This window comes from Trachurus trachurus (assembly GCF_905171665.1).
Source record: "Trachurus trachurus genome assembly, chromosome: 13".
NCBI lineage: Eukaryota > Metazoa > Chordata > Actinopteri > Carangiformes > Carangidae > Trachurus > Trachurus trachurus.
The window spans coordinates 33,162,181-33,189,777 of NC_139892.1; the positions used below are offsets into that span (position 1 = coordinate 33,162,181).

Sequence of the window (27,597 nt, forward strand, 5' to 3'; positions counted from 1 at the left end):
CAGTATTGAAAGTATTTCAAAGACCTGTCGGTGAGTAACAACTCATTTGAAAAAAATATAAATATTCTCAATATTAAAAAAACAAGTATTTAATTTGGATTTTATTTTAATTGACCAGAATGAAAATGTTCAAAGACAGTATATTACATCAAGAGTCATCATCAGTGCTCATCTAATATGTAAATGTGGTGTAAGATGGTCTGGGGGCCGTGAGTCTTCGTTTCCAGTCCTTGTTTTAGTTTGAGTCCTCCTCCGATCCTTCAATGTCCTGAAATGTCACAAGACAAGTCATGATGTGAGTGACCACCGTTAAAGTTGCTGCACTTTCTTCATATAACTTTAATTACTAGCAGCACACTGTGCTTTCATTGGATTATGAAGTTAACATTTCCTCAGACTTCCTCTTTTCCTTTCACACCTTTCTGAATTTTTTCTGGACAATACATCAGCTGCAAATCTGCACCTCAGATGATAAAACTGTAAAATAATTTTACCAAACTATTGCCTCTGCTAAGGAGGTTATGCTTTCAACCATGTCTGTTTAGTTAATGGACTGAAGAATGTTTCACGTGTCTCACCATGGGCTCCTGACTTCTAAGAGTCATAGCATGTTTCTGATATGCAGAGATGATACAGTCCCGCCTGCAAAGATAGAAACAGTGACAGCACATAAGAAAAAAAATCAGTTTTGATTCCCCCCAAAACTGACTCCTCTGTAAACATATCTGTGTGTTTTGCAGGTCAGTTATTCAGACTCACTTGCTGGTGATGCCTCCTCCTGGTGGAAGTCCTGGTACCTCCTCTGCAGCCAGGAATTTGATCACATAGAGGAGGTCAGGGTCCTCGTCTCTGGACCTCATCATCTGGATAATCTCTGTGAAAGGAACATGGTCAGACCAGTGTGGTTGTAGATTAGGAGATGAAATGATCCAAAATATCTGTGTTTATTGTGGTGAAGGATTTAAACAGCTTTTCATGTTGCAGCTCACCTTCCACTTTCATGTCGATCTGTTGCTCCAGCTCTGCCTCCTTCTGTAGTGCCTCTTGTGACAAGTGGGGGGCGCCGGGGAAGCAAACGATGATGATGCTGATGTTGTCCAAGCTGCCCTGTGGAGGGAGACAGAGCACAGCATTGACACACGTTTGATGGAAACGACTGAGGCTGCAGTTTTAATGCCACCGTGGTGGAAGGTAACATGAACACATTTAATCAAGTAATATTTGAAGTTGTTTTACTTTAAGTGAGCATTTCTGTGTCATACTACTTCATATCTTCACTCCATTATGTGTACTTTTTAATTCACTACACACATTAAATAGTAATTGTATTAATATTAGTATTAATAAATCATATTATTATTAATACAGTAGTATTGTTACTGATAATTACTGATCACTTCGCTAATAATGAGCAAGTTTGATTATAATTGGATATAATTATGTATATTTACCATAAAATCATAACAACACAACATCTACATAAAACTATGGAGTTTTTAATCACCTCCATTCAACTAGGTATGATCACAATTTGCTGCTTATATATTATATTAGCTATTATTTTCGAATTATATGATTATATAGTAATATAACTCTGGCACTTTTACTTAACTACAGGATCTTAACACTTGTTCAACTGCTTGAAATCCCTTGAAATAGACCTGCTGATAAGGAAAAGTGCAGGGGGCAGCAGGTCTGCGCCAGACTGGGTGCAGATGTATTTTGGTTAATTTTATGGGAGGATTATCACATGCTGATACATTTGCTAAACAGAGTTGGGACAACATGTTTACCTCCTTTGACGTCACAGTTAAGTAGTTGTAGAAGATTATGACAGTCCTGCTTTACTGTGCTTATACTGTACATTACGCCAGTCTATGGACCTGGAAGTGAGCTAGCAGATCAATTATAAAACAAAAAGAAACAAAACTCCTGACTAACTAAGGGTGTCCCATATTTTTTTTAAATTTCCTAAATATTAATCTCAACTCAATGTGACCTTAATAATCCTTCTGTGGAGTCAGTGTGTTGTCATAAGCATCAGTCTGTTATAATGTCAGAGAGGCTCCTTATTTATTACAACACAAAGTCTTTCAGTCGATACAGTACCTTAAGCCTTTTTAGGTGAAATAAATAGCAGCCCCTCCCAGGCAGGATAAGACCTCTGAGCTGGTGTGTATGGTGAGTTCCCATCAACACACTCACATTCAGTCTTAATCCAAGCCATGTGTAGCTTTTCTTCCCTCCTATCCCATGTCCCGGGATGCCTTAATACAGCTATTTATAGAGCGGGAGAAGGTCTCGTCGGTGTTGAGACGAGCAGTTACCAACAAGTGTTAAGAGGACCTGCAGGAGAAATCTACTTGCATAACAACATCAGCGTAATTCCTCCCCACAGGGACCCTGCCCGGCCCGCTGCTCCCCCTGCTCAATGTAAAGCTTTCCATTCACGAATCCACCGTCTGTAACACTCACACATACAATCACAGACTTGGCACTGGACACACTGTAGCATCCAATGAGATGAGTTTGGAGAAATTAGTGCGAGTTGTGCTTAGCTAAGACGACAGGATGATGCCACCTCATGTGCTGAGGTATTAAGTACTATAGCTCAGTGTGTAAACTGGCTGGATTTGAACCTGTGTGTCTCGGCTCCTTCATACAAAATGAATTGGCCTCAAGTGTAATTTACATGAAAGTTTTAGATATTAAATGAAGAAAAGCTACGTTCACCTGACACCTGTGTTATGATTAGTGGTGGGTGTTATTCCTCAATATTTGGTTGGTCTAAAAAATGTCATAGGACAGTGCTACAAAGAGCCCAATTTGACATCTTCTCATTCCTTCATTTTTTCTGACCTGAGCAATTTAAAACCCAAAGATCCACAATTTTTTTTGTAAATACTCACATTTGACTTATTCTTTAAGACAGTTTCTGTTTTTTTGACTGTTTTATTTAGGCAAAATGTGTCTATAGACAACTGTTACTGTTTTTCATTAGACGTGTCCTCACACTGAGGATTCCTCCTGACTTTTTTTTTTTTTTTTTTTTTTTTTTTTTTTTTACATATACTGTATGTTTGTCATTTCAATATTATATACTTTTATTGGCACTACAGTGCACCGACAGATTTCAGATGTTACACCAGGAAAGTGGGAAATATTGAGACACCATCTCACCTTATATAGGCAGAGGTCAATGACCTGGGCACAAATATCTCTCAGGTCATCGCACACCTGCAGACGGCTGCGCACAAAGGCACACAGTTCCTCGTTGCCGATGGCGTCCCACACTCCGTCACATGCTAGAATTAGGAACTCGTCTTCAGGCGTCCTCTCCATCTCGTACACCTCAGGCTCCGGCGACACCAGCTGCTCAGTCTGCGGCCTCCAGTCCACCTCCTTGAAGTCAAAGTCCCCCAGTGCTCTGGAAACGGCCAGCGAGCCGTTGACTCTCTGCAGGGTCACCGAGCCCCCCGCGTTCTGGATGCGCTCCTTTTCTCTGGGGTTGAACGGCTTGTGGTCCTCTGTGTAGAAGACCACCTGGCCGTTACGGCAGAGCAGAGTGCGGGAGTCCCCACAGTTGATAAAATAAGTGTAACGTGGTGAAATCAAGACACCTGCCGCGGTGGAGCCGCTTCGGTCCCAGTTGTCCTGGCGAGCCAGTTTGTGCATGTGGCGATCAATGTCCAGGAAGCCCTCGCGGATCCCCTCCTTTACCTGCTCGGGGTCCTCGCTCGCTTTAACCCCACCTGTGGATCATGAGAGGGAGACTTTTGGTTTTAAAATAGATTTCCTGCATATATTGGAAAGTTTGCAGCTTTGCTAGGTTGTTTGTTTAGAAGCCACACACACTGATCCCGCTACCATAAACTTTGAGAGTGTGTTTTGTTTGATTTATCCATGCAAAATTAATGGCACATTACAAGGTCAGAAAAACCAACACTGCATCTGTGTTATTGTAACACTACAGTAACACAGTTACAACTGTGAAAAACAGATTGCATTTATTTAACTAAGAAAGCCCAGAAGATGGTTGTTTCAACGGTTTGTGAAGCACAGCTGCAACACAGGTTTACTAAAGGTTTTCATGTAATTATGATCATTCATTTTTTTGTATCTTTTTGATTATCAGGTTAATTTTCTCTCTTTTACAGCTCTAAATGCCGGATATAAAACTGAGCATCTGAATGAAAATTAGCAATAAACATAATTTTGAAAGTGCAATGCACTATACTGTAAGAGTTTCTATCAAGTTTCAGTAATGTGTATACACTGTGGCTTGTTAATTGTCTCAGGCGTTATCTTGAAACTTGTATGATTTTATGAATTTTGTGAATCAAGTTTATTCCAGTTTACTGCCCATAACATTATAGTACTTCATTTTCATGACAGCACAGGAGTCCTATGTGCAGCACAACATGTCAGTCTGTATGAATAGGAGCTGGATGTGGCCTGAGCTAAAGAAAAATAATGCTACGTGTGTATTTTTAAACTCTCTTGACTGATCAGATTCACTAATTGTTCTGTACCTGTTGCCAGGATGTGCTCCAGCAGGTTTCTGGAGCTGTACTGTGCCACTGTGGTGCCTGCGTGTCCGTCAAAAACAGCAAAGTATCCCCACTCCGTCAGCTCTCCTGTCAGCTGGGGCATGCAGGTGTGGGCGTCCTCCATCTGAGCCCTCCAGCCCTGCATGCTGGCCACAGCGTAGTTCATCCCAGTCTGAGCCCCCCCCTCTGAAACATGCTTCTCCAGTATGGGACGATCCAGGTAGGGGCTTGGCATCACGTCGTCCTCATCCAGACTGTCCTCCTCCCCAGCCCCAGCTTCCCTGGGCCCCCCTTTGAAGAAGAAAGTGACCATTTTCTCCGTCTCTTTGACCAGCTGGCGGAGGAAGGAGGGCACCTCCACATTGCTGGCCCGCCGGGCTGTCCTCATCACCCCGCGGAGCCTGTGCTCAAGCTTCCTGCTGGACCTGGCAGCGGACCGTCTCCTCCTGGTGCCCCTCCTCCGGCCCTGTGTTTTCCTCAGCAGGTCCAGGGCAACAGTTGGGCTGTGTCGCTCCAAGCAGGTAAACAGAAAGTGACTATCAGTAAGAGTTATGCCGTTGAATGAAAAACTGAGATGGTTTTCAATTGAAGAAAAGGAATTTCTTTATCCATTCGCCTCTTTGTGGAGTCAAATAAATCCTTCCTCTGTCCTTTTTCGTCTTTGACAATGACAAGCCGTCGTCTCTCTCTGTCTCTGTTTCTGTCTCCCTCCTGTCTCTGCTACCTCTCCTGTGTCAGCGCTGAGTTTCTATTGGCCTATCTATTTCTGCTGATTATCCCTCTGCTCTGCCCCCACCTACTCCCTCTCTATCTGACCCTCTACCCCTCCCTCTGTCTGTGTAACACTGCTGGATAATCACCTGGCCCTCAAGTCAGCCCATATGACCTGTGTCTTCACACATGCAGGGATTATGACCGTGGTATTTTACACAACACAGAGGGATCCCTCAGTCAGTAGCACATGTCTATTTAGGGATTTAATGCCAGACAAAAGACATTTTGAATCCAAGCAGCTTTATTCTTAGCGACTTGCAAATCAGTAGTTTTGCTTTTTAAATTTTGAGTAAGTATATTATATTAGAAAATAGAAGCTATACTATCTGTACCGTGTTAAAATATGCATTCAAACGTTTTTAAGTTCAAAGTCAGCTCTCAACCCTACAGGAAGCTGCAGTTCACAAAATGTTTAGCAGCTATTCTGAAGATTTGCATTTCATTTTTTTTCAGATCAGCATGTTTGCCCACTTTGACTTTTCAAGTTTAAAATATTTTCTTGAGATTTCTCAGAAAAAAGAAGGGAAAAAAATCATGACAACTATCAAACTTAACTTGTGTTTGAAAATCATATGATGTGATCAAAAGCTTCACAACTACACAATTTACCTAAAGGTAAGACTCTTAAGATTGTGTTTTTGTGTCCCATTTTCCAGATTTGGCATTAGCTGTGATTTTCCACATTTCTGCTGCTGTGTATTCTCTGTTCAGGGTCAAATCAAACACCAACTTATCCAAGATTTATTTGTAACTTTCTTAATGTCGTTATAATTCCTTATTGATGAAGAATTTGTTGGTTGGAAAACTGGTTAGTGGGCAGGGAACAGTTTTTTGTGGGCCATTGCAGCTTTTAAAAACAATTTTAAGTGCTTCTTTTTACATAAGAATAAGTAGGGGGCACACCGTGGTGTTGTGGTTAGCACTCTCGCCTCCTAGCAAGAAGGTCTGGGATTCGATTCCTCGGCCAGTTGAGTAACTAGTAACTAGTGCATTTCCATATTTGGCCCTGTGATAGACTGCCGTCCTTTCTAGGGTGTACCCTGCCTGCCCCCTGTGTTAGCTGGAATTAGAGAGAATGGATGGATAATAAAAGTAGGGAGACTTCGACATGCACCAATAAATATAATTTTAACAAGAAAATAGTACAATAAAATAGATTAGAGGATAGGACAAGAGAAAGTGGATTCATCCTCCCTGCTAGATAAGGTTAATTCTTTCTGTTATGTGTTTACACACCCACTCAAACCTACTCTGATCTATATGTGACTTGCTGATTGTCCCTGCATGACAGTTGGTCTTTATCTCATTATCTGCTGGGTATTCTGAGCCTCTGACCTGGTTTACATGTGGGGACTCCTGAGCTATAACGGTGTTTATGACTATATGTGTTATACTCTGTTCCTATCATTAGTAGGACTAAACCTTTTATCAGCTGATGTTGTTCTCTGCTGGAAATGTTTCAGATGACGCAAGTTTGTTTACCTTTAATTATCCCGTTAAGACAGAGTACGCACGCACACAGCCAACGGGATGACGCAGGGAGCGAACCATCTAACAGGTGTGGTGAAAGCAGAAGCTGCTGTATGTAGGATTATTATTACAGTCATATTTATTGGGATTTTTACAGGCCTTTGAAATTGAGTCACAAGGTGCATTGTGCCTGATTACTTGCTCTTTTTATTTCCTATGTGGTAACACTTTATTTGACGCCTATCTCTATAATGCATTATAACCATACTTATAATGAGTTATAATGCAGTTATAGCACTGTATAACTATAGTTATAAACACTCATAAATGATCATAATGCTTTATAACAATAATCATAACACAATATAAAGCATTTTATCATGACATATAAGGTCAGGTTTATAAGACGTTATAATTGTTAGTAACTCGCTAACAATGCCCACATCGATAATGCATTATAAATATAGTTATAATGTGTTATAATTGGCTTATAAATGTGTATAACTATCATTATAGGCTAAACACTCATAAATTGCCATACGGCTTTATAACAATAAGCATAACACATTATAGAGCATTATAACGCTATTATACAGTAATACTTGACCTTATAAGCCATTACAAAATGCTCTATGATGTGTTATGCTTATTGTTATAAAGCCTTATGATAATTTATGAGTGTTTATAATGACAGTTTACATGTTTATAAGCCAATTATAACTATTTATCGATGTGAGCATTGTCAGCGAGTTAACAATTATAATACCTGACCTTATTAAGTCATGATAAAATGCTTTATATTGTGTTTATAACCAGTGTTGGGAACGTTACTTTTAAAAAGTAATTAGTTATAGTTACTAATTACTTCTCCCAAAAAGTAACTGAGTTAGTAACTCCACTACTTCACTATAATAGTAACTAGTTACCAGGGAAAGTAACTATTGCGTTACTTTTTCTTTCTTTTTTTTAAGTTTAAATATGTCGAAGAATTTGGATTTTTTTTCTCTCATTTTTAAATTGTATTTTATTGTTTTCATATATTTCACTGATCGCAATTATGGAATGCGAGTGTGTGTTTTATTGAAAGCGAGGCTGGTGTGCCTATGAAAATAGGTTACAGTGGGTTTTTTAAGTGCTGTGGCTACAAGCAAATCTCATATTGTCTCTGTACAAAGACAACAAAGACCTTTTTAAATGTGAAAACAGCGGAGACCTATTCAAGATTTGCGTTTAATAACAGGCGAAACATCGAAATTAATTTATTCATGGCCACATTAAGTGAAATTATTAACTTTACCGATTATCCATCTGATTATCTGTCCTGCTGCGAGCGCACAACAGGGTATCTGCGGATCCTTAAAAAGTCTTAAATTCATGTATTTAAAATTAAGGCCTTAAAAAGTATTAAATTTATTAGAAAATTCTAAGATGGTCTTAAATATATAATACACAGCATCATAAAATATGTATGCACTTAAACTTTTATATGAAATAACAGGGTATGCGCGCGGGGTCTTAAAAAGTCTAAAATGTGAAAATCTAAATTTTAGGTCTTAAAATGTCTTAAATTTGTTGAATTATTGTGTTCAAGTCTTAAATAATTTTAGACAGGTCTTACATTTTCTTATGCCCACCATGGGCGAGCATTTCACTCGCATTTGCCCCTAAAAAAAACAAACATGTGTGAACCGGAAAAATCACAAAAAGAAAGAGCACACGATTGGTCAAAAACTACAAATCCCACAATTCTCTGCTCTCAACAATAACAGTAGTTAGTGTAAGTAAGGGAGAGTGGAGCTGTAGGTGAAAAGAGGAAACAACGCCACGTCTGGTCCTGTTCTATGTTGTTCGTTCACACCGTCACCGTTTATTCGTTACGTCCGCGGTGTAAAAGGCCGTGACGCAAAGACGCGATTAGGCGCGAGACGCGATTAGGCGCGAGACGCGGTAGACGCGACTTTTTTTTTTTGCGACGCAATACACCCGATTCTTTTATGGCGACGGGACCTTCGCGTCTTCGTCCTTTTCATCGCTTTTTTTTCGCTCGAGTTTATACGCGCGACCAAACGCGAGATACGCGAGAAATGCGATTTATCGCTCGTTTTGACTTTGTGTAAATTCGCGTCTTCACGAGCCCGCCCATTTTCACTACAACAACAACATTTCTGCTCTCACCAACCATGGTTGAGGTCACAACGCTGCTGTAGCTGCTCTGGAAGAGTTCCAGCTGATGAGCTACAGAGACTTTACAGTCTAAAGGAGCAGTGCGTCGCTGTGTCGGACTGTTTGGATTTAATGAAGAAGCTGCACAGAGTCAGGTGAGCAGAAGCTCAGGACAAACACTTCGCTCCGGGACATAATGTAGCTACACCTCACATGTTCTTGTCTTTTCCCTCAGGGAGATTAAAGTAGTGTCTGTTTCCACTTTCCCTCCGATCTCGGCAGCTTCCCTCTGCTAGTCTGTGTGTGTGAGGCTAAACTGCGTGCGTGTGTGGTTTGTGTACAAAGAACACTGCCTCTGATTGGCTTAGCATGAAACCTTACTCTGCCTCAACCAATCATCATCACTTATGCGGTTGTCTCGTCCCTCCCTCCTCCCCCCTCCCCTCACCAAAGGAGAGGAGGAAAAAACAACAACAGTTTAGCAGCTTCTGTGTCTGAGATGAGATGAGCCAAGTCGGAGGACAACGGCTTCAAAGTAGTTTGTAACGCGCCTCATTTAATTGTCGGTAACGGTAACGGCGTTGTAACGGTGGAAATAGTAATTAGTTAGATTACTCGTTACTGAAAAAGATAACGCCGTTAGTAACGCGGTTTATTTTAACGCTGTTATTCCCATCACTGTTTATAACTATAGCTATACTATATCTCATTATAAGTATGGTTATAATCCGTTATAGAGATAGGCATCAAATAAAGTGTTACCTAATAATATTTTTATTCCTTTACAGTGACTCGGTAAGATCAGTTACAAAACAATGTCTCTTTTCAGTTTGTGAGTAGGCTATTAGCTTAGCTAACATTAGCCAATAGCCATAAGCTAGTGGTTGTACCAGGCTAAGTAAGATTTAGCAGCAGAGCAGAGTGTACCGAAATGAGCAGAGGTCCACATCATCAATTATGAATTAAAAATGAAAACCCTTTTTTTTTCTTTTTTAAGAAGCTTTTTATTTCTTCTGTCTGTCTTTATACCTCTGTGCTGTGCCAGCGGCAGCAAGAGCCCTTTCATACATCCATCCAACGTATTCGTGGAAACAACATCTCAATAATGCCTTGACAGAACCAAAGATACTCTAGACACCCCATGAGACCCAGATAGCAAATGTTTTGGCTGTATTCTGGCATCCTTTTGGCATTTTTGGCTTTCTTTTGGCTTTGTGAAAGCCCTTTGGCTCAAATGTGGTATGGTTTTGGTTAGCCATAATAGACAAAATTGGTGCCAGCAATATATGGCTGAGTTATGGCATATATCTGGTTAACCAAGACATTGGGCAAAGAGCGGGATAAAATAGAAGGGTGGTATGGCACGTTTATGGCAAGCCAAAAGATGAGGCAAAAGGCGGGATCAAGTAGAGGGGGTGGTATGGCATGTTTATGGCAAGCCAGAAGATTGGACAAAGGGCGGCAACGTCCGATGGTTTGTTTTGGCATGTGTTTGTATAGCCAAAGGATAGCCAAAAGACCAAGCAAACGGCGGGAATTTCTACACAGTTTCAACCGACGACAGCCCTCCTACTTCATTTTGTCAAGCTGATCAACACGGAGGTATGTACATGATATTATAGACATTTAAATTTAGTAAAATCTGATTTTCTATCATTGCCTTGTTTAAATACCCGATAAGGTTTACGTTTTCTGCACAGTTATGTTAATTTTTCCTATTTCGATGGGAACAAAACTGCTGTGAGCTATGAGCTAACTCGTAGCAAACAGGCACAGCCAGCTCATTCAATTTAATTACATCAATGATATGCACAGATAACTTAATAGATACAGTATATACACTGGCAGTGAGTATATGAGATAGTTTAATGTAATTAATATAATTGGTAGCTGACTAACCTTTGCACAGATAGTAGCTAACTTAGCTAGCAACAATCAGTCATTCCTTCAGCCTACAGTGAATATCTGCTGAAAGCAGCATAGCCTACCATTTAGCGTTGAAAGTATATCCACCAAAAAAAAGCATTGCTCATGTTGCTGTGCTTTTTAGCAATAATTAATAAATAATTTTAGCTGCCAGGCAGGAAAACACAAAGAAAACTCCAAACTTAAGCCAAAGAGTATAGCAAGAAGCTCTAACTGCCACTAGGTGGTGTTGTGATAGTGCTGCCACCAATTTGGACTGAAAAGGCCTACTGCTGTGAAAGCTTTTGTTATATTAAACCCACTTTATTCTCTGCCATATGTGCTTCTAGGGAGAAATCTAATTATCTGTGATTTAATTGCTTCGTTGCTTTTCAGTTATAAGCAAAATATCATATGCATACTTATAATATTTTACATATCCTATTTTCCTCTGCAGATCACTGAGCAAATGATGGCCCTGGAAGAAGACCCAGCCTCTTCCTTAAATATAAAAAGGATTTGGTGAGCTGCCTTTGATTTTATTAGAGTAGGGTAATGTAATGGTTGGCTAGTTGATTTGAAAATCAGTGTAGGTAATGATCTCAATATTTTCAGGTCATCTCTCTTGGACCTTCTGGGCCTGCCACTTTGAAGGTTACGGTATGGGGCATTTTAAAGCCAAAGGACCAGACAGAAAAGGACACCGGACCAGGGATGAATGGAAAAGTTACAACTTAAAGTGGGTGAGTTTTATAACTGTAATAAAGCCTTTAATAAAGCATTCTTAGGCTACAGTAGAAGTAATAAGTTAAGTTTGTTTTCTCTTTGTCTGTATCACTTTAGATGCCACACGAAGAAACCCCATCTGCTCTACCACCACAGATGCAAGCATAGCACAGACCAGTGATGGTTTTACTGGGCTGGGGACCTGCAACCTGTCAGCCTGGAGTCAGTCAACAGTAAATTCAAAAATAAAAAAGATGATGAAATAATATTAATCTTCCTATTGTTGTTGTTTTTTTTTTCCAATACACATAGACACATAGCAAGGTACATTTAAAGTTTATTAAGGGGAGCAATCATTTGGCATTATGGCTTAATTTTGGATCAGCTTTGGGTGGCAGGATTTGGGGCTTTTGGGACAGTTATGGCTATATTTTGGAAGGCCACAATTAGTTTTGGGTGAGTTTTGGCCTCTCTTTGGGTCAGTTTTGGCTACTTTTTGGCTGGATTCTGGGGATTTGGGGGTCTTTTGGGGCAGTTATGGCTATATTTTGGAAGGCCACAATTAGTTTTGGGTGAGTTTTGGCCTCTCTTTGGGTCACTTTTGGCTACTTTTTGGGCTCTCTTTGGGTCGGTTTTGGCTACTTTTTGGCTGGATTCTGGTTGGATTTTGGGGATTTGGAGCTCTTTTGGGGCAGCTATGGCTGTATTTTGGAAGGCCACAATTAGTTTTGGGTGAGTTTTGGCCTCCTTTTGGTTTGTTTTTGGCTTGCCTATTTTGGGCCATTTAGGGCCCGGAAGCCTGGCCATAATCTTGCCAAAATGACCAGCCAGATTTGGGCCAAAAGGATGCCAAAAGGTTTTTGCTATCTGGGGAAGGAATGATATGAAAGGGTATACACTTCCTGTCTCTTAAGTGGGCGTGGTCACCCATCCCCCACCTCGTGTTGTGAACGTGTGTGTGGATTTATAAAAGTTGTAGGTAGGCTAGACCAGAGCGATAGATATAACAGTGTTATATCTATCGCTCTGGGCTAGACGAAACTGAGCTATTTATATTTCCTTATGATAACATGGAATATTTACACAGCTAACAGTCATATTTAACATGACAAAAAACATTTTTTAAACTAGCGCGGGCATTGGCAAACGTTTGTTTGACGTTGCTTAGGAGATCTGTGCCAAATCTCGCGAGAGTGTGTTGTTGAGCCAGAGATAGGTCTTGAACAAAGTTAATTTTCTCCTGGTGTGTCCGTCTGAAAATTGCCATTTTCGTATCAAAATGTTCAGAAGAGATGCGGCTTGTGAAAAATGTGTCCAATATTTACTATGGGGTGAAAGAATCGACCTGTGTCTGTGTTCACGTTCACTTATCTCATTGGAGTCAATAGACACAAGAATATAAGATGATTAGATTCTGGTGGCTAAAGGTTAAAAGGTCAAGATCACATTGACCTCAGCTCAGAAAACAGGGTTTCACCTTATACAGTACAAGTGTTGACATGGACTTGAGGAAAAACTGTTCAAAGTCAAAGGTCAAGGTCAGTGTGACCTCACAAAACACATTTTGGCCATTAACCAAGACTTCACAAAGCAGTTATGACAAAATTTCACACAAATATTTATCATTGTTTATGTCTCTGTATAAACAGGGGTGTAACCTGAAACTCCTCCCAGAGGCAGAGGCATACAGTACAACAGAGAGGCCGTAATTCAAGCCACAATAATGTCTTTAAGGCTTTATTCATAGCAAAGTGTACTTGGCCCTATTTATAATACTTGAATTACCTTTGTGTTTGCAGGGCAGAGGGCATATAATCCCTCATCAACTATTCTCACATGTCTGCATTTAGACCAGCATCAGTGTTACTGCCACAGACTACTGCCCCCTAATACGCTCTATTCCACAGACCTCACTTACCAGTATAAAAGCACTTTCGGTTATGTCTGCACATGATCTACAGTATACTCCAATAATTACAGATTTTGATGTGGTTTGTTTTTTGTTTGCATTTTGAAATGTTTCTTATTTTTATTTTGTTGTAGCCTATATGTAAAACATATAAATGCTGACAAGCATGCTAGTCTGCCCTGCCCATCCTCAAATGCATCCCTCTGTGTGTATGTTTTGTACTGTATATGCTCTTACTCTTATAAATTATTAATGAGTTATCAGTTCCCTTGCAGCCTATAGGATCCTTGGATAAAATCACATGACGAGGGTGAGACAGACAGACAGACAGACAGACAGACAGACAGACAAAGATGAACAATGAATGGGAGATAACAACAGGCCACAGCCACAGGGACAGACTCCTCTGCCTCTGCTGCTGTAGCGCACACTACTACCGCTGCAGTCATACTGATGCAAGAGGAAGTGAAGAGAGGGAGGGAGGGAGCAGAGGAGGGGTGGATGGTGGAGGGAGGCAGCAGGGCGGGGCTGCTGAGTGACAGAGCAGGAGAGGCAGGAGAGGGAGGAGAGGGAGGAGAGGGAGGACGCCGCTCAACAGACGACCAAGAAACAGTGGGAGGAGGAGGAGGAGGAGGGAGCAAAAGAGAAAGAGAGAGAGAGAGTATGTGTATCTACAGGGTGTGAGTTCCGGCAGCAGAGGAGGGGGGGGGCCTTCCAGACTGGATGGGCCCAGCGATGCCTTGATGGAGTATGGGCCAGGTTTTAGGATTCTCCCATTGCCGTGAGTCTGCTCTTTTTCTGCTGTTTTCAACCGTGTTTGCATGCAGGAGGTGCGCTACAGTACATACCATTGACGTATATATAAATATATTCCAGCTCATCATCTTCTTCTTGCCGTGAGCATCGCATGTGTTAGCTCACCCTCCCCTCCCTCCCCTTCCTGCCTATACTCTCCATCCCCTTGCTCCTGCTCCTACCTTTAATAAACACATGGCTGAATGGACGGATGCACTGCAGAAGCAGAAGCAGAGGCAGAGGCAGAGCCGTTCCTTGTCTCTCATTGATTTACCAATGTTTATGTCGCTAAATACAAAAAATGCAAGTTACTTGGACTTAAAATCTTCTGATATGCGTTTCATATACATCCTTTTTTTGTTAAATGTATGAGCGTTTGCATGTGTTCAGGCGGGAGAGAATATGCTGCATTCACTGCTCTGTCTGGGTTGATTTATTAGCTAATGTCATGCTGGCTATCTAATGTAGTGGAGGCCTTTACTGCTGCCAGTCTACAGTAGCTCCGTGAGGAGACCAGTCTGTATCCACTGACCTACAGTATGCAGCTAAAAAGTGTCACATTCCTATGATCTATGATATGTAACTCATTTGCACACAGTTTTATGTGTAGTGGCCTGTGATGTTATTCTGTGTTGAGGTATAATATTTATTGATAAGATCAGCTATTAGCATTTTCAATACGAATATATCAGCATTTTCAGTATGGATATAGAGTGGAGTTGGCTTGTCCGTGACATTTCCAATAACATTAAGCTCAGTCCGCTGTTATAACTTTTAAAATGTGACTCATACTGCAGTGTTTGATGGGGCTTTTAACTTATTCATCATTTCACTTTAGTACACATACACCATGAAGATGAATATGAGGTGTAAAGAATGAGTTTCAAGCACATAAAGGCAGCAAAGACAACACATTTGTTTTCTGACACTGTTTGTTTACAAGTAGCTCTATCTAAAAATGTTCATTGTTTTCTTCCAGAGGAATATGGCTCTGTGGCGTCCACTCCAGACTCAACACCTCCCTGCACCGATGGTAGGAAGACGAAACACTTAAGCACTTGTAGTACAAGAGATTCCCGCTGTCATAAGAAAATGTCATTGAAATGTATTTACCTCAACACCTCTAACAGCAGCAGCGAGGCTCCACAGGTTAGAAGAGAAGCACTGTTATGGTTCAGTTTTGGAAAGAGGGACATTCATTCAATTATCAAAGGAGTTTCCATCCTCAGATGTTTCACACCTTTTTCTCCCTGGCATCAAATGACACACTTTTGCTTTCATCTGACATGTCTATTTATTAAAAGCACAATCACACAACTCTGGATTAATACACACAGTGTTAGTCACCGTCTTTATTATTGAATGAACTACTTAGTGTTGTGAATTGCTCCTCCTGCCCACAGTGTGTAGACTTTCTATATTTACCCTCCCTGTCTTGTGTCTGTGTGTCTCTCCGTGCTTTGGGGTGACCACTTTTTTTTTTTTTTTGGGCCCGTTCAGGCGGAAACGAGGAGTCGGAGATGTACGAGCTGCAGACGGCCAGGGAGTGGTCTGACGATGACGAGGGTGGGGACAGGGATCTAGATGATGACGAGGGACTGGCGTCATCCCCGTCCATCTGGGGCACGCCGCGTCAGAACTCCTTCGAGCTGACTTTCTCTTACATCGCCATCGCCGAGGCCGAGGCGGTGGGAGCCACGCGACACCTCCGCGAGCGGCGCAGGACCGGCTCCCGGGGAAGCCGCACTCCTCTGATCCGCACGGACACCTTGGAGACGCTGCTGGACTCCCCGGATGTAGACTGGGACCCTCAGGCCTTCCTCGGTCGCGAGGAAGAGGAGGAAGCCTCGGAGAGGAGAGAGCAGGAGAGGGCGGAGGCCGGGGCTGCAAGTGCAACAGGAAGGAGGGAAAGAGAGCAGCACAGACAAACTGAGACTGTTACAATACAGCCCTCTCCCCAAAATCTGGACGCAGAAACTCAAGGGAGAGACACTGGAATCCAAGTAGAGGAGATTCAAAGCAGTACGACTGAGACTGTCCAGCCTCCAACCCTGTCTTCCCAGCAGCAGAGCCCCGTACAGACACTTCAGGGTGAGACAGACAAGGAGACGATGAGCTCTTTTAGCATCTTAGCTTCTCAACAAGCCACATTATTTCAAGTAGGCTCCATGCTGCAGTAGATTATTCAGATTTCCTTTCCTTTTCCTACCATTCATTAGTTCTGGTTGGGCTCTGTATATTTTCAGAGGATGCTTCCCAAATGAGCTGAGGATTCGCCCAAATAATGTGCCCGTGTTTGCCCGTCCTCCTGGCACAGGCAGTTCCTCCTTCCTGTCAGCAGTCATGAGCATCAACCCCATGTTTTTGCCAAGAGCTGATTATATAGCCCCGACTTCTCGAAGACCTCGCTCGTCACGTGATGTGATGGCGCAGAGGCAGAAGTGAGCCGTGGCCAAAAGTCAGTGCAGATGCCTCTATTTGGAAAAAGCAACTAGAGGTGTATTCCTGTGATGAAACGTAGTAAACATTTGTGCATTATAGCGTCAGATATTATCCAGTTCATGACAGCAGGTGTCAGAGGCAAAACAGAGCATAAAACCAAAACAAACTCACATGTGGAAGTCTTCTGCTGTATGGACTTAACCATTTAGATCTGACTAAAGAATGGTGTATTTTCATCTGAGAATGATGAATAATTTACCCTATTTATTTATAGTTTTAGTCAAAATGACAGAAATGATGCTATTCCTAAGTAGAAACTTGGATATGTGGAAGAAAATACTGTCATCAGTTTAAACCATCACATGACTGCAATATCAAAGACTTCAAATTTAACATGATCCAAGATGTTTTTTTAGTTTTAGGTCAAGATGAGCATGCACAAGTCAGTGGTGATGTCATCGTGAAAGTGACATCATCATCTTCTCTTTCCGGGCAGCAGCAGCAGCGGTGTCGTCGTCATCCTCGTCCACCCCCGAGCCGGAGTCTCCTCTCAGCACGGAGACCATCTCGGTCAAGCTGCTCACATCTGTGCAACCCAGAGGCGCAGCGTCCTCGTCGCCGGCTGCCATTGGTTTAAACTCTCAGGAACAGCTGGTCAGCGATCACTGGTTTTCAGCGCTCAACCTATCAGAGGACCGGACAGTATGCGCCCACATAGCAGGTACAGTACGACACCATTGTCTTTAAATGTCCTCGTTCCTCAGACCTTGAATCTTCCGTAATATCAGATTTCAGCGTGGTCCTTCAAGAGCAGGCAGGCAAAGATAGACCACCAGCCCCCCCCCCACACCCACACACACACACACACACACACACACACACACACACACACACACACACCCCACCGCCCGGAAGTCCTGGCCATCCATTGTGTCTCCATAGTAACACTCTCTCGGGATTTCAAGAGCGATTGGCTAATTGTGGGTAGAGCATTCCTGGCTCACGCACCATCATGCTGATATCAGAGTGTATTACTGTTTGGCACACCGACACAGAAAGAGAGGCGTGTGTGTGTGTGTGTGTGTGTGTGTGTGTGTGTGTGTGTGTGTGTGTGTGTGTAGTTGTTTCACGTGCAGGTTTGTGGTACTTTGTTGGCGCTGTGGGAGTGAGTGAGACACAGATGAAGGGAGAAAGAGAGAACAAGAGATAGCATCTTGTCTTCTAGCTGAATGGGACTTTAAGTGGACTGTCAGTCAGAGTTGAGCTCAGTTTTATTTTAGTTGATGCGAGGGGGGGGGGTCTGAGGGTGGACCCTCACACTGTTGATGAATGTGTGGTCAGGCTGATGACAGAGTTTAGGGTGTCCACATAAATAGCACACATGCATCTATTGGAGCATCATGTTTTTTTCTGGTTTTATTATTTGGTTTTTTGGACTGTGTATCAAAGCTCAGTGCTTTTTTTTGTATTATGTACTGAAAACCGGTCAAAAACTCTTGCAGGACATTCAAGGTTTTAAAAAAATATATTTTTGCAGTTTGTGTGGAAACTCATGTATCATATCAGCACCCATCAAAAATTTGCAATATTCTTTGATACCAAACTCTACTTATAGCCGTCATACATTATGCTTCAGCAAATAATTTAAATGCACAGGTAACAGATGAAGTAAGTTTTGTGCAAATCTACAGAAAAAAAACCTTTTCCAGTCTGGTTCTGACTCAGTACCAACATCTCTAGTCTTTGCAGCAATTAAAGTGGATAAATTATACAGTTACACTTAATTGTATTTTTGTCTGATGTTTCTTTTTTTACCAAGCATGCAGATCTTCTCTGGAGGTTTTACAATGAGATATTCATTCATTATTTGCTAGAAAATCACACCCATTTATGCAAAAACTCCAGTCATTCCTCTGTTTATTGTCAGGAGTGGTGGCACCAAAAGATTTGGCTTCGGCTCGGTGAAAATAGACACTGGTTCTCATATTTTAGTTCTTGGGTGACACCTAAATATGAGCACAACTCCTAAAGAGCTAAGTTCAAATGAATCCCATAAATTAGTTCTGCTCCAGAGTGCATTTGTGCTGTAAGGAGGAAGATGGTATGATTTTATGAGATTCTTGTGTGATTGCTGTGAATCATCTCTTTATGTGTGAAGCTCTTGGAGTCTTGAAGAGCGGTGGGCGGTGCTGCAAACCAGATTATTTTGGGCTGTCAGGCCTTTGGACTGCTGAGTGAGCAGGGGGTGGCCAAAAACAGCTCAGAGGGGCGAGGGGGAGCACAGCGGGACAGAGAGAGGGACAGAGGGCGCAAGGGGGGAAACGCAGGAACGGCAACCAAAATGGACTGCAAAGGTGAGGAGCTGGGATTGGAGTGTAAAAAACGATGATTTGAGACAGCAGTGTACACCTACGTAGATGATGTGTAGGTATTTGTTTACAGTCGCGAGCTGACAGTCGGCTACTGCGAAGAGCTGTTTGATATCGGTGAGAAGGAAGAAGGCAGAGGGAAGCTGCAGAGGAAAGCCACAGATTCAACTGGAGACCATGTCTTATCTTTAGTTAGTGGACACTTAAGCTTTGTGACTTTGGTGTAGCGGAGAGAAGGCCGGGCTGTCAGGGGACTGAAGGTGGGAACTGAGCGTATTTCTCGCGTCTCTTTGATCATTTTACAAACAGAGTCTCTGGAGGTGGCAGCTTCCATCAGCTTAGAGGTGTGTTGGGCTTTTAAGTGATGAGCTGTTCAGATGTGGCCGGGTATTCTCCATATCAGCAGGCTTCATTGAAATGAGCACCGGCAATTCAAATGACTCTGAAACTGTCATGTTGTGGTATGTCATTAGCAGATTATCGTTGTGGTCGTGTTATAACTCTGCCAGCTGGGTTCTGCAGTACTACAAGATTTTCTGAACACGCGACTGACCTGACATGACCAGGGTCAAATGACGTATAGGTGCAGATGTTTAAAAAGGAATCGTAATTTATGATCTTATTGGTTAATTGACTGGATGGTTTGTTGATTACTTCATTTAATTATTGAGTCCTTTAGTAGTTGCTCCCTTGTGGCTCATCCTAAATAATATACAGTATATAACTCAGTCACCATCTGTACACTGAAATTCTGGGATGTAGGTTAATTAATGTCCTGATGTTATATCCAAGGTGTTGAACTGTGGATTAAGTGGAGAAGTAATTGCCTCCTGATTAAAGGTAATTAATCCTCTCAAATGTCTGAGTCATTCATCGCAGAGCACCTGTGGATGTAGCTGCACATGAAAAAGGACTGGAAATGTATTATTACAGCAGAGTTGTGGTACAGTAGGTTATAGATAGCAATAGAAATAAACATGTCCACCCTCAGGGCATCTAAAGACTGTAGTATTTATTACACCCAACAGAAATAATTGCACACTGCAGACTGCAGATTTAGCTGCTTCTTAACTCTAAAGAGAGACAGTTTATGATGGATATGTGATAGCATGTGTGTTTACAGAAACACACAGAAAGAAGTTCACAGAAAGAAAAAAAAAAAACTTGTTTTCTTAACCAGATGGTTATTATCTTTGCTCAGCATAAAGAATGGGAACAGTAGAAACTGCTAGCCTGGCTCTCCCTGAAGGTAATAAAATCCTCCTACCAGCACCTGTAAAGCTTGTTTGATGAACATGTTATTATGTTTGACTAATCTATATGAAAAAACTGGTCAAGTAATAGTCTGGCAGGTAACCCCTCTGCTTTTTTTTTGCGGATTATTTAAGCAGGATACAAGTGTCTTGTGTACTATTCCATTGGGTTTACAATATACCCAGCAATATCTCTCTCTATATATATAAATGCAGTGCATGCCTCCTGCAATGCTGCTGCATAGCTCCTCTACTCCAGTGTAGTAGTGCAGAGTAATACAGTGCAGTGCATATATCTTTAACATGTAGTTTTTTTGTCACACTGACCTCAAACAAGGTGCTTTCAGATTACAGTGTTCTATTGTTATTGACATCAATCACCAACTCTGACTCCATATGCTACGTAACACTGTCCCCAACACTGGTTGGACAGGTGTGTTGCAGGGGCATCGTGGGTATTAATTGTGTGCAGTGATGTTTATAAATAACCCACCTGCTGTCATTGCACTCTATTCAAAGAGGCTTCCCTTTATTCTAATGCTGAGGCTTAGCATTTCACTGAATGACAAGCACAAAGAGCTATGCCTGTCTGACAGTGCAGCGCCATACAACCGACCCTGTAATCACACAGTGCTGTAACTTTGCTTTAACTTCTCTATGGGCTGTTTGCTATCGTTTGATCTGTTTCGTCCAATGCAGTGTGGTCATTTACACTGAGATTAATGCAATTTATTGAAAGATTTCAAACCAGGTTGAGATATATTCTACTGTATATTCTGGAGGTGTGCACTCCAGTAAACCATGACTGTAAGGACGCCTCAGTCTCCACGGCAGCTGTTGCTGGGTGACAAGGGAGGGAAACCAACAGGGTGTGGAAAAGGGCCTGCTGAAGGCCTGACGTCTGTCAGCAGGTGCTGTGAAAGCCTGCACTTAAATTCTCTTCGACTGCTTGCTTCCCTCTTTCATCCGAGAGCTAAATTTATCTCAGGCCGGAGCCTGACGTGTCCTCGTAGCTGCTGCGCGTGTTCTCTCGCTAAAGTCTGGAAACCCTTTCCTGAATCATTATCTCCCCCTACCATTTCTCTCGCCCCCTCTCCCTTTCCTATCCCTATGTTGGAACTACTTATCTTCCCGCCCCTCTTCCTGTCTCTCTCCTTTCACTACCCCTAAAATGGAAAGAGCCTGTGTATCGGCCAAAAGCTGAAGAGGTCGATGGGTGATGTTGCTGCAGCTGGTGTATTCAAACCAGGAAGGAAGCAGTAATTCAAAATGATGTCAGTCGTGTACACAGATGTGATCTCTCCTGGGACAATTTTCTTAAGTTTGGTGACCAGAATCTCATGTGTGATAAGAAATGATATAGTACTGTATGTAAACAATTCAGCCCATATGTTGTCTCTGGTCTGGTTCAGTGTCCGTTTTTCATTCACTAATAATGAACTTCAATAATTCAAAATCTTTCCACATTTTAAACCTTTTTCAATTTCAATTTCAATACTTTATTGCCATGTCAGCATTGTTGATTGGAATTTGTTTTGGTAGGCTTCACACATAAAAACATTCATCCAATACAATACATGATACAAATAAAATGAATTATATAAAAAGAATGAATAAAAACCAGACTATAAGAGAAAATAATAATACCAAGGCACGCGTGTCTTCTCTTAATCCTCACTTCTTCAACTGTCCTTCCTTGTCTTGCAGTGATGGACGTAATTTACTGGAAGGACACGGAGCGAACAGGCATGGTGCTAACAGGGCTGGTGGTGGGCCTGCTGTCCCTGTTCCAGCTCAGCATCATCACTGTGGTCTCCACAGTCTCCCTGGCTATCATGTGCTTCACCATCTCAGTGCGCATCTACTACCAACTCCTCCACGTCCTCAGCTGGGGTGACGGACAGCACCCTTTCAAGTAAGCTGCTCTGCCAATGTTTTATGCAGGGGAGTGGTTAAGTGGTAATTTTTTTCTCTCTTTCTTTTCTGAAAGGGAACAGTGAGAGTGGTCCAAACAAAAAAGAGAAAAATGACATAACACAAGAACCTGGATTTAGCGCATCAAGTCACAGTCCATTTATCTCTTCCAAAGCAAGCAAAGAGTTCATTCAGCCAAAAGTGTTTTCAGTCCAAGATCTGTTTTGTTTATTTGTAAACATTTTTTAAATTATATTTCTCCAATTATAAAATACACAATAGCTGTGCGTATGGTTAGTTTTTCTTTTTTGCACATCATATTTGGGGTTAGGTAGAGGTCAGGCAATGAAATGACTGGGAAAATAAATTCTGGAGTAGTAAGCGTCATATTGTTTCCAGATTTCCTTGCTTGTGCTGCAGTGCAGTTTGTTGTTGGATTTTCTTTAATAAATGGCAAATCTACGTGCTTTCTTAATCCCTGGTCAGAGATATCCCTTCTTTTGCATTAAATGACAGCCACAAAGACTAAATTGATTATTGACACCTGGTGCTGACCCAGCAAATTGACAAGCTTGGGCCCTTTGACCTTTGGACACCGGAGGAGGGAACAAGAGGGGGGTTATATTTGGGATTGAAGGATTACGTCACTATTTGGTAAAAAAGTAAAGGAAAAATAACAAAGATTAGAACATGAAATGAATTCTCTGCAGTAAAGTGCGACTGACTCATCTTTCATCTTCTCTTTTTTTATTGTCCTATTTTGTCTCAGGAAATACTTGGACCTGGACATCACTTTGAGCGGAGAGCAGGCTGACATGTATATGCGGAAAGCCATCGTCATGGTTCTGTCGGCTGTTGACACTCTGAAGAGACTCTTTTTTGTTGGAAACGTTTTTGATTCTCTCAAGGTGGGCTATGAAATGAGTTTTTCATAATTTTTTTCGTGCTTAAATGTGTGTGTGTGTTTGTAAGTGTGAGCTGTTCAGTCTATAAACTGTCTGTCTTGAATGATTTACTTCACCCTGTCCATAATGTCTTCTAATTAACCCACGGCTCAGTGCATCTCTGCATTGTCCTGCTCTATTCACTCCCTCTTCTGTCATATTCCTCCCTCCATCACTGGAGACGACAGTATCGCTATGCCAACCGGCTCTCCCATTATGCTAGCTCAAAGCTGAAGACTCTGCTCCTAAATAGGGGCATTATTACTGACAGCAACTGGCTGTCCCGATGACATATTTTGGTAATCATGAGGAAAACAATCAGGCCCTTTGGAAAAATAAATCCTTTCAAATTAATTTGAATCGGTACTAAATGGCAGTGTGATTTGCTCATCTCATTTATGCTATTTCTCCAGCCTCTGGATCTGCCTCTGTCATTATCAGAGTCAGAGCATTATGTTAGTATTTGTTGAGTCTAAATGAATGTGACATTATTACATCATTATATGTTTTTTTTTATCTGCTCCCACAGTCTGTGGCTTTTAACCTTGTATTTCTAGCATTTGATAGACAATGCTTGGAAGTTATTTTCCTAAAACCTAATTCTTGAGTTACTGCCATGGGGGTGTAGTTCAGGTGATAGAGCAAGGCGGCCAATAATCATATAATTGTCCGTTGGTACCTGGAGGCTCATGTCCACATGTTGAAGTTAGATAACAGGCTCTGCCAAACATAATGTACAGAATGTACATTTATTCACCTAACATGATTATAAATTAAAGATAGATTATAAAATGTTACAAATTAAATCATTCATTTTATATGTTACAATATGTATGCTAACATCTGATTAAAGGAGCTATTTGGATGCTTTATCTTTGCTACATAGCCAACATTAGCATGAAGACTTACCAGTCTAGAAGTGAAGCACCAAACTTCATCCCGTCTCCAGTGGTCGACAGTGACCTTCTTGTGTTGCTTCTTTTTCCATCACTTCTTTCCCTCTACTTAAGCTAGCATGCTAACCAGTGTGGCAGGACAGATTCATAACTTTCTAGTTCTGAGTCACTATAACGTCCAGTCATGTAAAACCCAATGATGGCTGAGCTAAACTATCAAATAGCTTCTTTAAAGGTAATTGGTAAACCAATTGCAATAGCAATATTACTGTAATCATAATGATACACAAACCTAATTGTAATAAACGTTAAATGTTTGTGCCAGTATCAACTGAAATATGTATTTAATGGTTGCTCATAATACAGTACAGCCTATCAACAAATGAATCAGTTTAGCTCATCTCTAAAATATGTACAGCACTTCAGTAATGAACAGCAGCAGTTAGCGACCGGACAGAGTTATCACGTTTACAGTAAATGGTGAGGTGACTGCATGAGCCCCTGAATCCCAGGACCTCCCGGTCTCAACCCTGACCTGGCCGGTATGTGACATGACACACAGGACACCGTAGGCAGAAACACCCAGGATAAACTGGAGTCTCTTTCCATCTGAGACAGGGGTGTCCCATATCAGGGCAACACTGGATCCCGTACGCAGTGGCTGAGACACTGAGTGATATAAGGGGAGACACTCAAACCTATATTGGGTCATGTACTTGGGGCATATTTCTTCATCAAAAAGGGGAAAAAAATGTCAGCGTAGATTGTTTTATTGAGCACTGTATTAGATATCCACAATGTGATTCATGGGGAGGAAGGCAACAGTGCAGAATGATGTGCTGCTTCCTAATAAAAATTAAATTAAAAGCACATGGAGCAGTGCTGGAGAGTTTTCTTGGCATCTGCACGGATCATTAATGGAAGTTGAACTAACTCTATGCAACTCTTCTGTGTTTTTCTTGCTCTTAGTTCCTGGTCTTGATGTACCTTGTGACCTACGTGGGAAGGGTGTTCAATGGCCTTACTCTGCTCATCATCAGTAAGACACAGCAATCTGCTGCCTGCTGGAAATCTGTCAGTGTGTTAACATTGTGTGGCTATAATGTTAACCAATCTACTTTTCCATCTTCTTTCTTCTCCAGGTGTGATTGCTGTCTTTTCTCTGCCACTTTTCTACAGACAACGCCAGGTAATGACTTCATTCTCTCTATTGCCACTTAAATTGTTCCTTCATTGCTATATAATAAACATAACATAAGCATTTATCTTATGTCACAGGAGCAAGTGGATGGTGTCATTGGAAAAATCCAGGCCCAAATTGATAATGTCCAGGACACGTGAGTATGGCGCCATCTTCTGTCTCAATGGTGCCATTTGAACCACTGGACAGACAGGGACGATCATGTTGAATGATGTCTGTTTCAGTTTTTTCCGATTTTGGTAAATGAACTGCATTTATATAGCGCTTTTGTAGCCTTAACGACCATTCATCTTAATGACTTAGTCACATTGGTAACACTTTACTTGAATAGGTATTCATAAGATTGACATAAAACTGTCATAACCATGACATAACAGCTGCCATAAACATCAGTGAATACTTATGACAGCTGTCGTTAAGTGTCATTCGGTAAGTTATGTCACTTTTGATGCAAAGTTGACATTGTTTGAGATGTCCTTGTTATGACAACTTGACATAATTTTTTTAAGTTTGGCAATTAGGTCTGCTATGACAGTTTAAATTCTCTTTATGTCAAGTTGTCAGAGCAAAAACATCTCAAACAATGTCAACTTTGCATTAAAAGTGACATAACTTACCGAATTACACTTAACGACAGCTGTCATAAGTATTCATTGATGTTTATGACAGCTGTTATGTCATGGTTATGACAGTGTTAGGTCAATCTTATGAATACCTATTCAAGTGTTATCGTCACATTCACACACATTCATACAGCACTTTACTCTACATATAGCACTTCCATCGCACACACACTTAAACACAGACTATATCATCATCAGGGACGATTCTGGGTATCTCACCCAAGGACGCTTCATTCTGTGGACTGGAGGATTCAGGGATCAAACCACCAACTTTCTGAGCCACCTCCTGAGCCACAGCCACCACAATTGTCTTCTCAACAAGAATCAATAAACATCTGTGGAGGTTAACAGTGTAGTGTTAAGACAATATTCATCCCAACTCCAGCCGCCAGCTTAGAGACTCATAGTAATAATGTTGTGCAGTAGATCAGTGGTTCCCAAACTTTTTAGGCCATGCACCCCCTTCTAGTTTCCGACTTGCACCCCCAGTGGCTGACACATTAAAAAATAAATTGCATTTTGGGTACACAAAATGCATTTTAACCAATTGATTTATTAAAATGTTTTTTAATTCAGGTCAACAGATTATTTTCTTGAATTTTTCTATTTACACTGTTAAAACCTAATTTAATATAATGTCTGAGTTATTTAATTACACACAACAGGGGGTGCAAGTCAATATGTGCCTCAGGTGTTTCCACCCACTGTTTTTTTTTTCTGAAATGCACCTTTATGATCTACTAAGCACTAAACCCTCCTCTGTTTTCCCTCTCCAGCTTCCGAAGACTTGCCCATGGCGGTGGCCCTCCTCCTGACCCGACCCCCGGTGGCGCCAAACCCAAAGCCCAGTAAACACTGATGAAAAAAGAACTTAAAGACAAGCTCCGAGAGTTACAGGCTGTCACTCAGATGTCTTACCAAGCAGTCTGTGCTCAGAGCTCCACAGAACAGAGCTTCAGAGACTGGGGAAGGGAAGGGATATTAACTTAAACGGACGAAGATGAGGATTACGCATGGTACTTTATTCTCTAACTGTATCTAAATTATGGGGTTAGAGGTGGGGGCTGGGTTCAAAGATAATCCAGGTCAAATCAAGGTGTGTGAATCCTGGATGAGACTCTTGCTGCTGACGTCAGAGATGGAGAGACTCAGCGATACAGCTCGTCATGTGACCATCTTTGGAAATACTTATTGTTTTTAAAATGTTAAAGTGTCTTAGAAGGAGCTGTAGTCCAAATGAGTAACAAAGACCAGAAATGGAAAGTTCTTCACACCTGAGAAAAGGGAAGTCAGTTTCTAAAGTGATTTAGGCTAGAAGAGATAAAAAAAAAAAAAAAAAAACATTATTATTCATGGCAGCATTAAACTGGCAAATAAGAATGCATGTGTCAGCACATGTACTTTTCTGAATGCATATTCATTCTCATGACTGTTTATCTGTGTGTATGCAAGTATGAGTGTGTTTGTGTGCGTGTAATTCCTGACATACCGCTTGCTGAGATGTTACCTACAAGCAATTAAAGTCACATTTCTTCTTTATTTTCCAAAACTTTCTGTTTCTTCTCATCCACACAGACATTCACTTTCATTCACATGATCATTCATAAGATTGTTTTTCTTCCTTTTTTCACATTATTCCATTGCTTACACTTCTTCACTTTCC

The 27,597-nt window shown here is 41.4% G+C and overlaps 2 protein-coding genes across 2 annotated transcripts; one reads left to right on the forward strand and one right to left on the reverse strand.

Annotated features, from left to right (window-relative positions):
- Window positions 1–223: 223 nt before the first annotated feature.
- Window positions 224–4,938, reverse strand: ppm1na (protein phosphatase, Mg2+/Mn2+ dependent, 1Na (putative); the record flags this gene model as incomplete). Its single annotated transcript, XM_083985391.1, has 6 exons — window positions 224–268; window positions 579–642; window positions 760–874; window positions 990–1,107; window positions 3,181–3,752; window positions 4,533–4,938. The coding sequence occupies 6 exons, from the start codon at window positions 4,936–4,938 to the stop codon at window positions 236–238; spliced, it is 1,308 nt and encodes a 435-aa protein (XP_083841517.1). The 3' UTR covers window positions 224–235.
- A 9,309-nt stretch (window positions 4,939–14,247) lies between these two features.
- On the forward strand, window positions 14,248–27,471 carry rtn2a (reticulon 2a; the record flags this gene model as incomplete). Its single annotated transcript, XM_083985879.1, has 10 exons — window positions 14,248–14,278; window positions 15,272–15,325; window positions 15,793–16,383; window positions 17,231–17,455; window positions 22,064–22,271; window positions 23,040–23,178; window positions 25,080–25,149; window positions 25,253–25,299; window positions 25,389–25,447; window positions 26,711–27,471. The coding sequence occupies 10 exons, from the start codon at window positions 14,248–14,250 to the stop codon at window positions 26,784–26,786; spliced, it is 1,500 nt and encodes a 499-aa protein (XP_083842005.1). The 3' UTR covers window positions 26,787–27,471.
- Window positions 27,472–27,597: the final 126 nt, after the last annotated feature.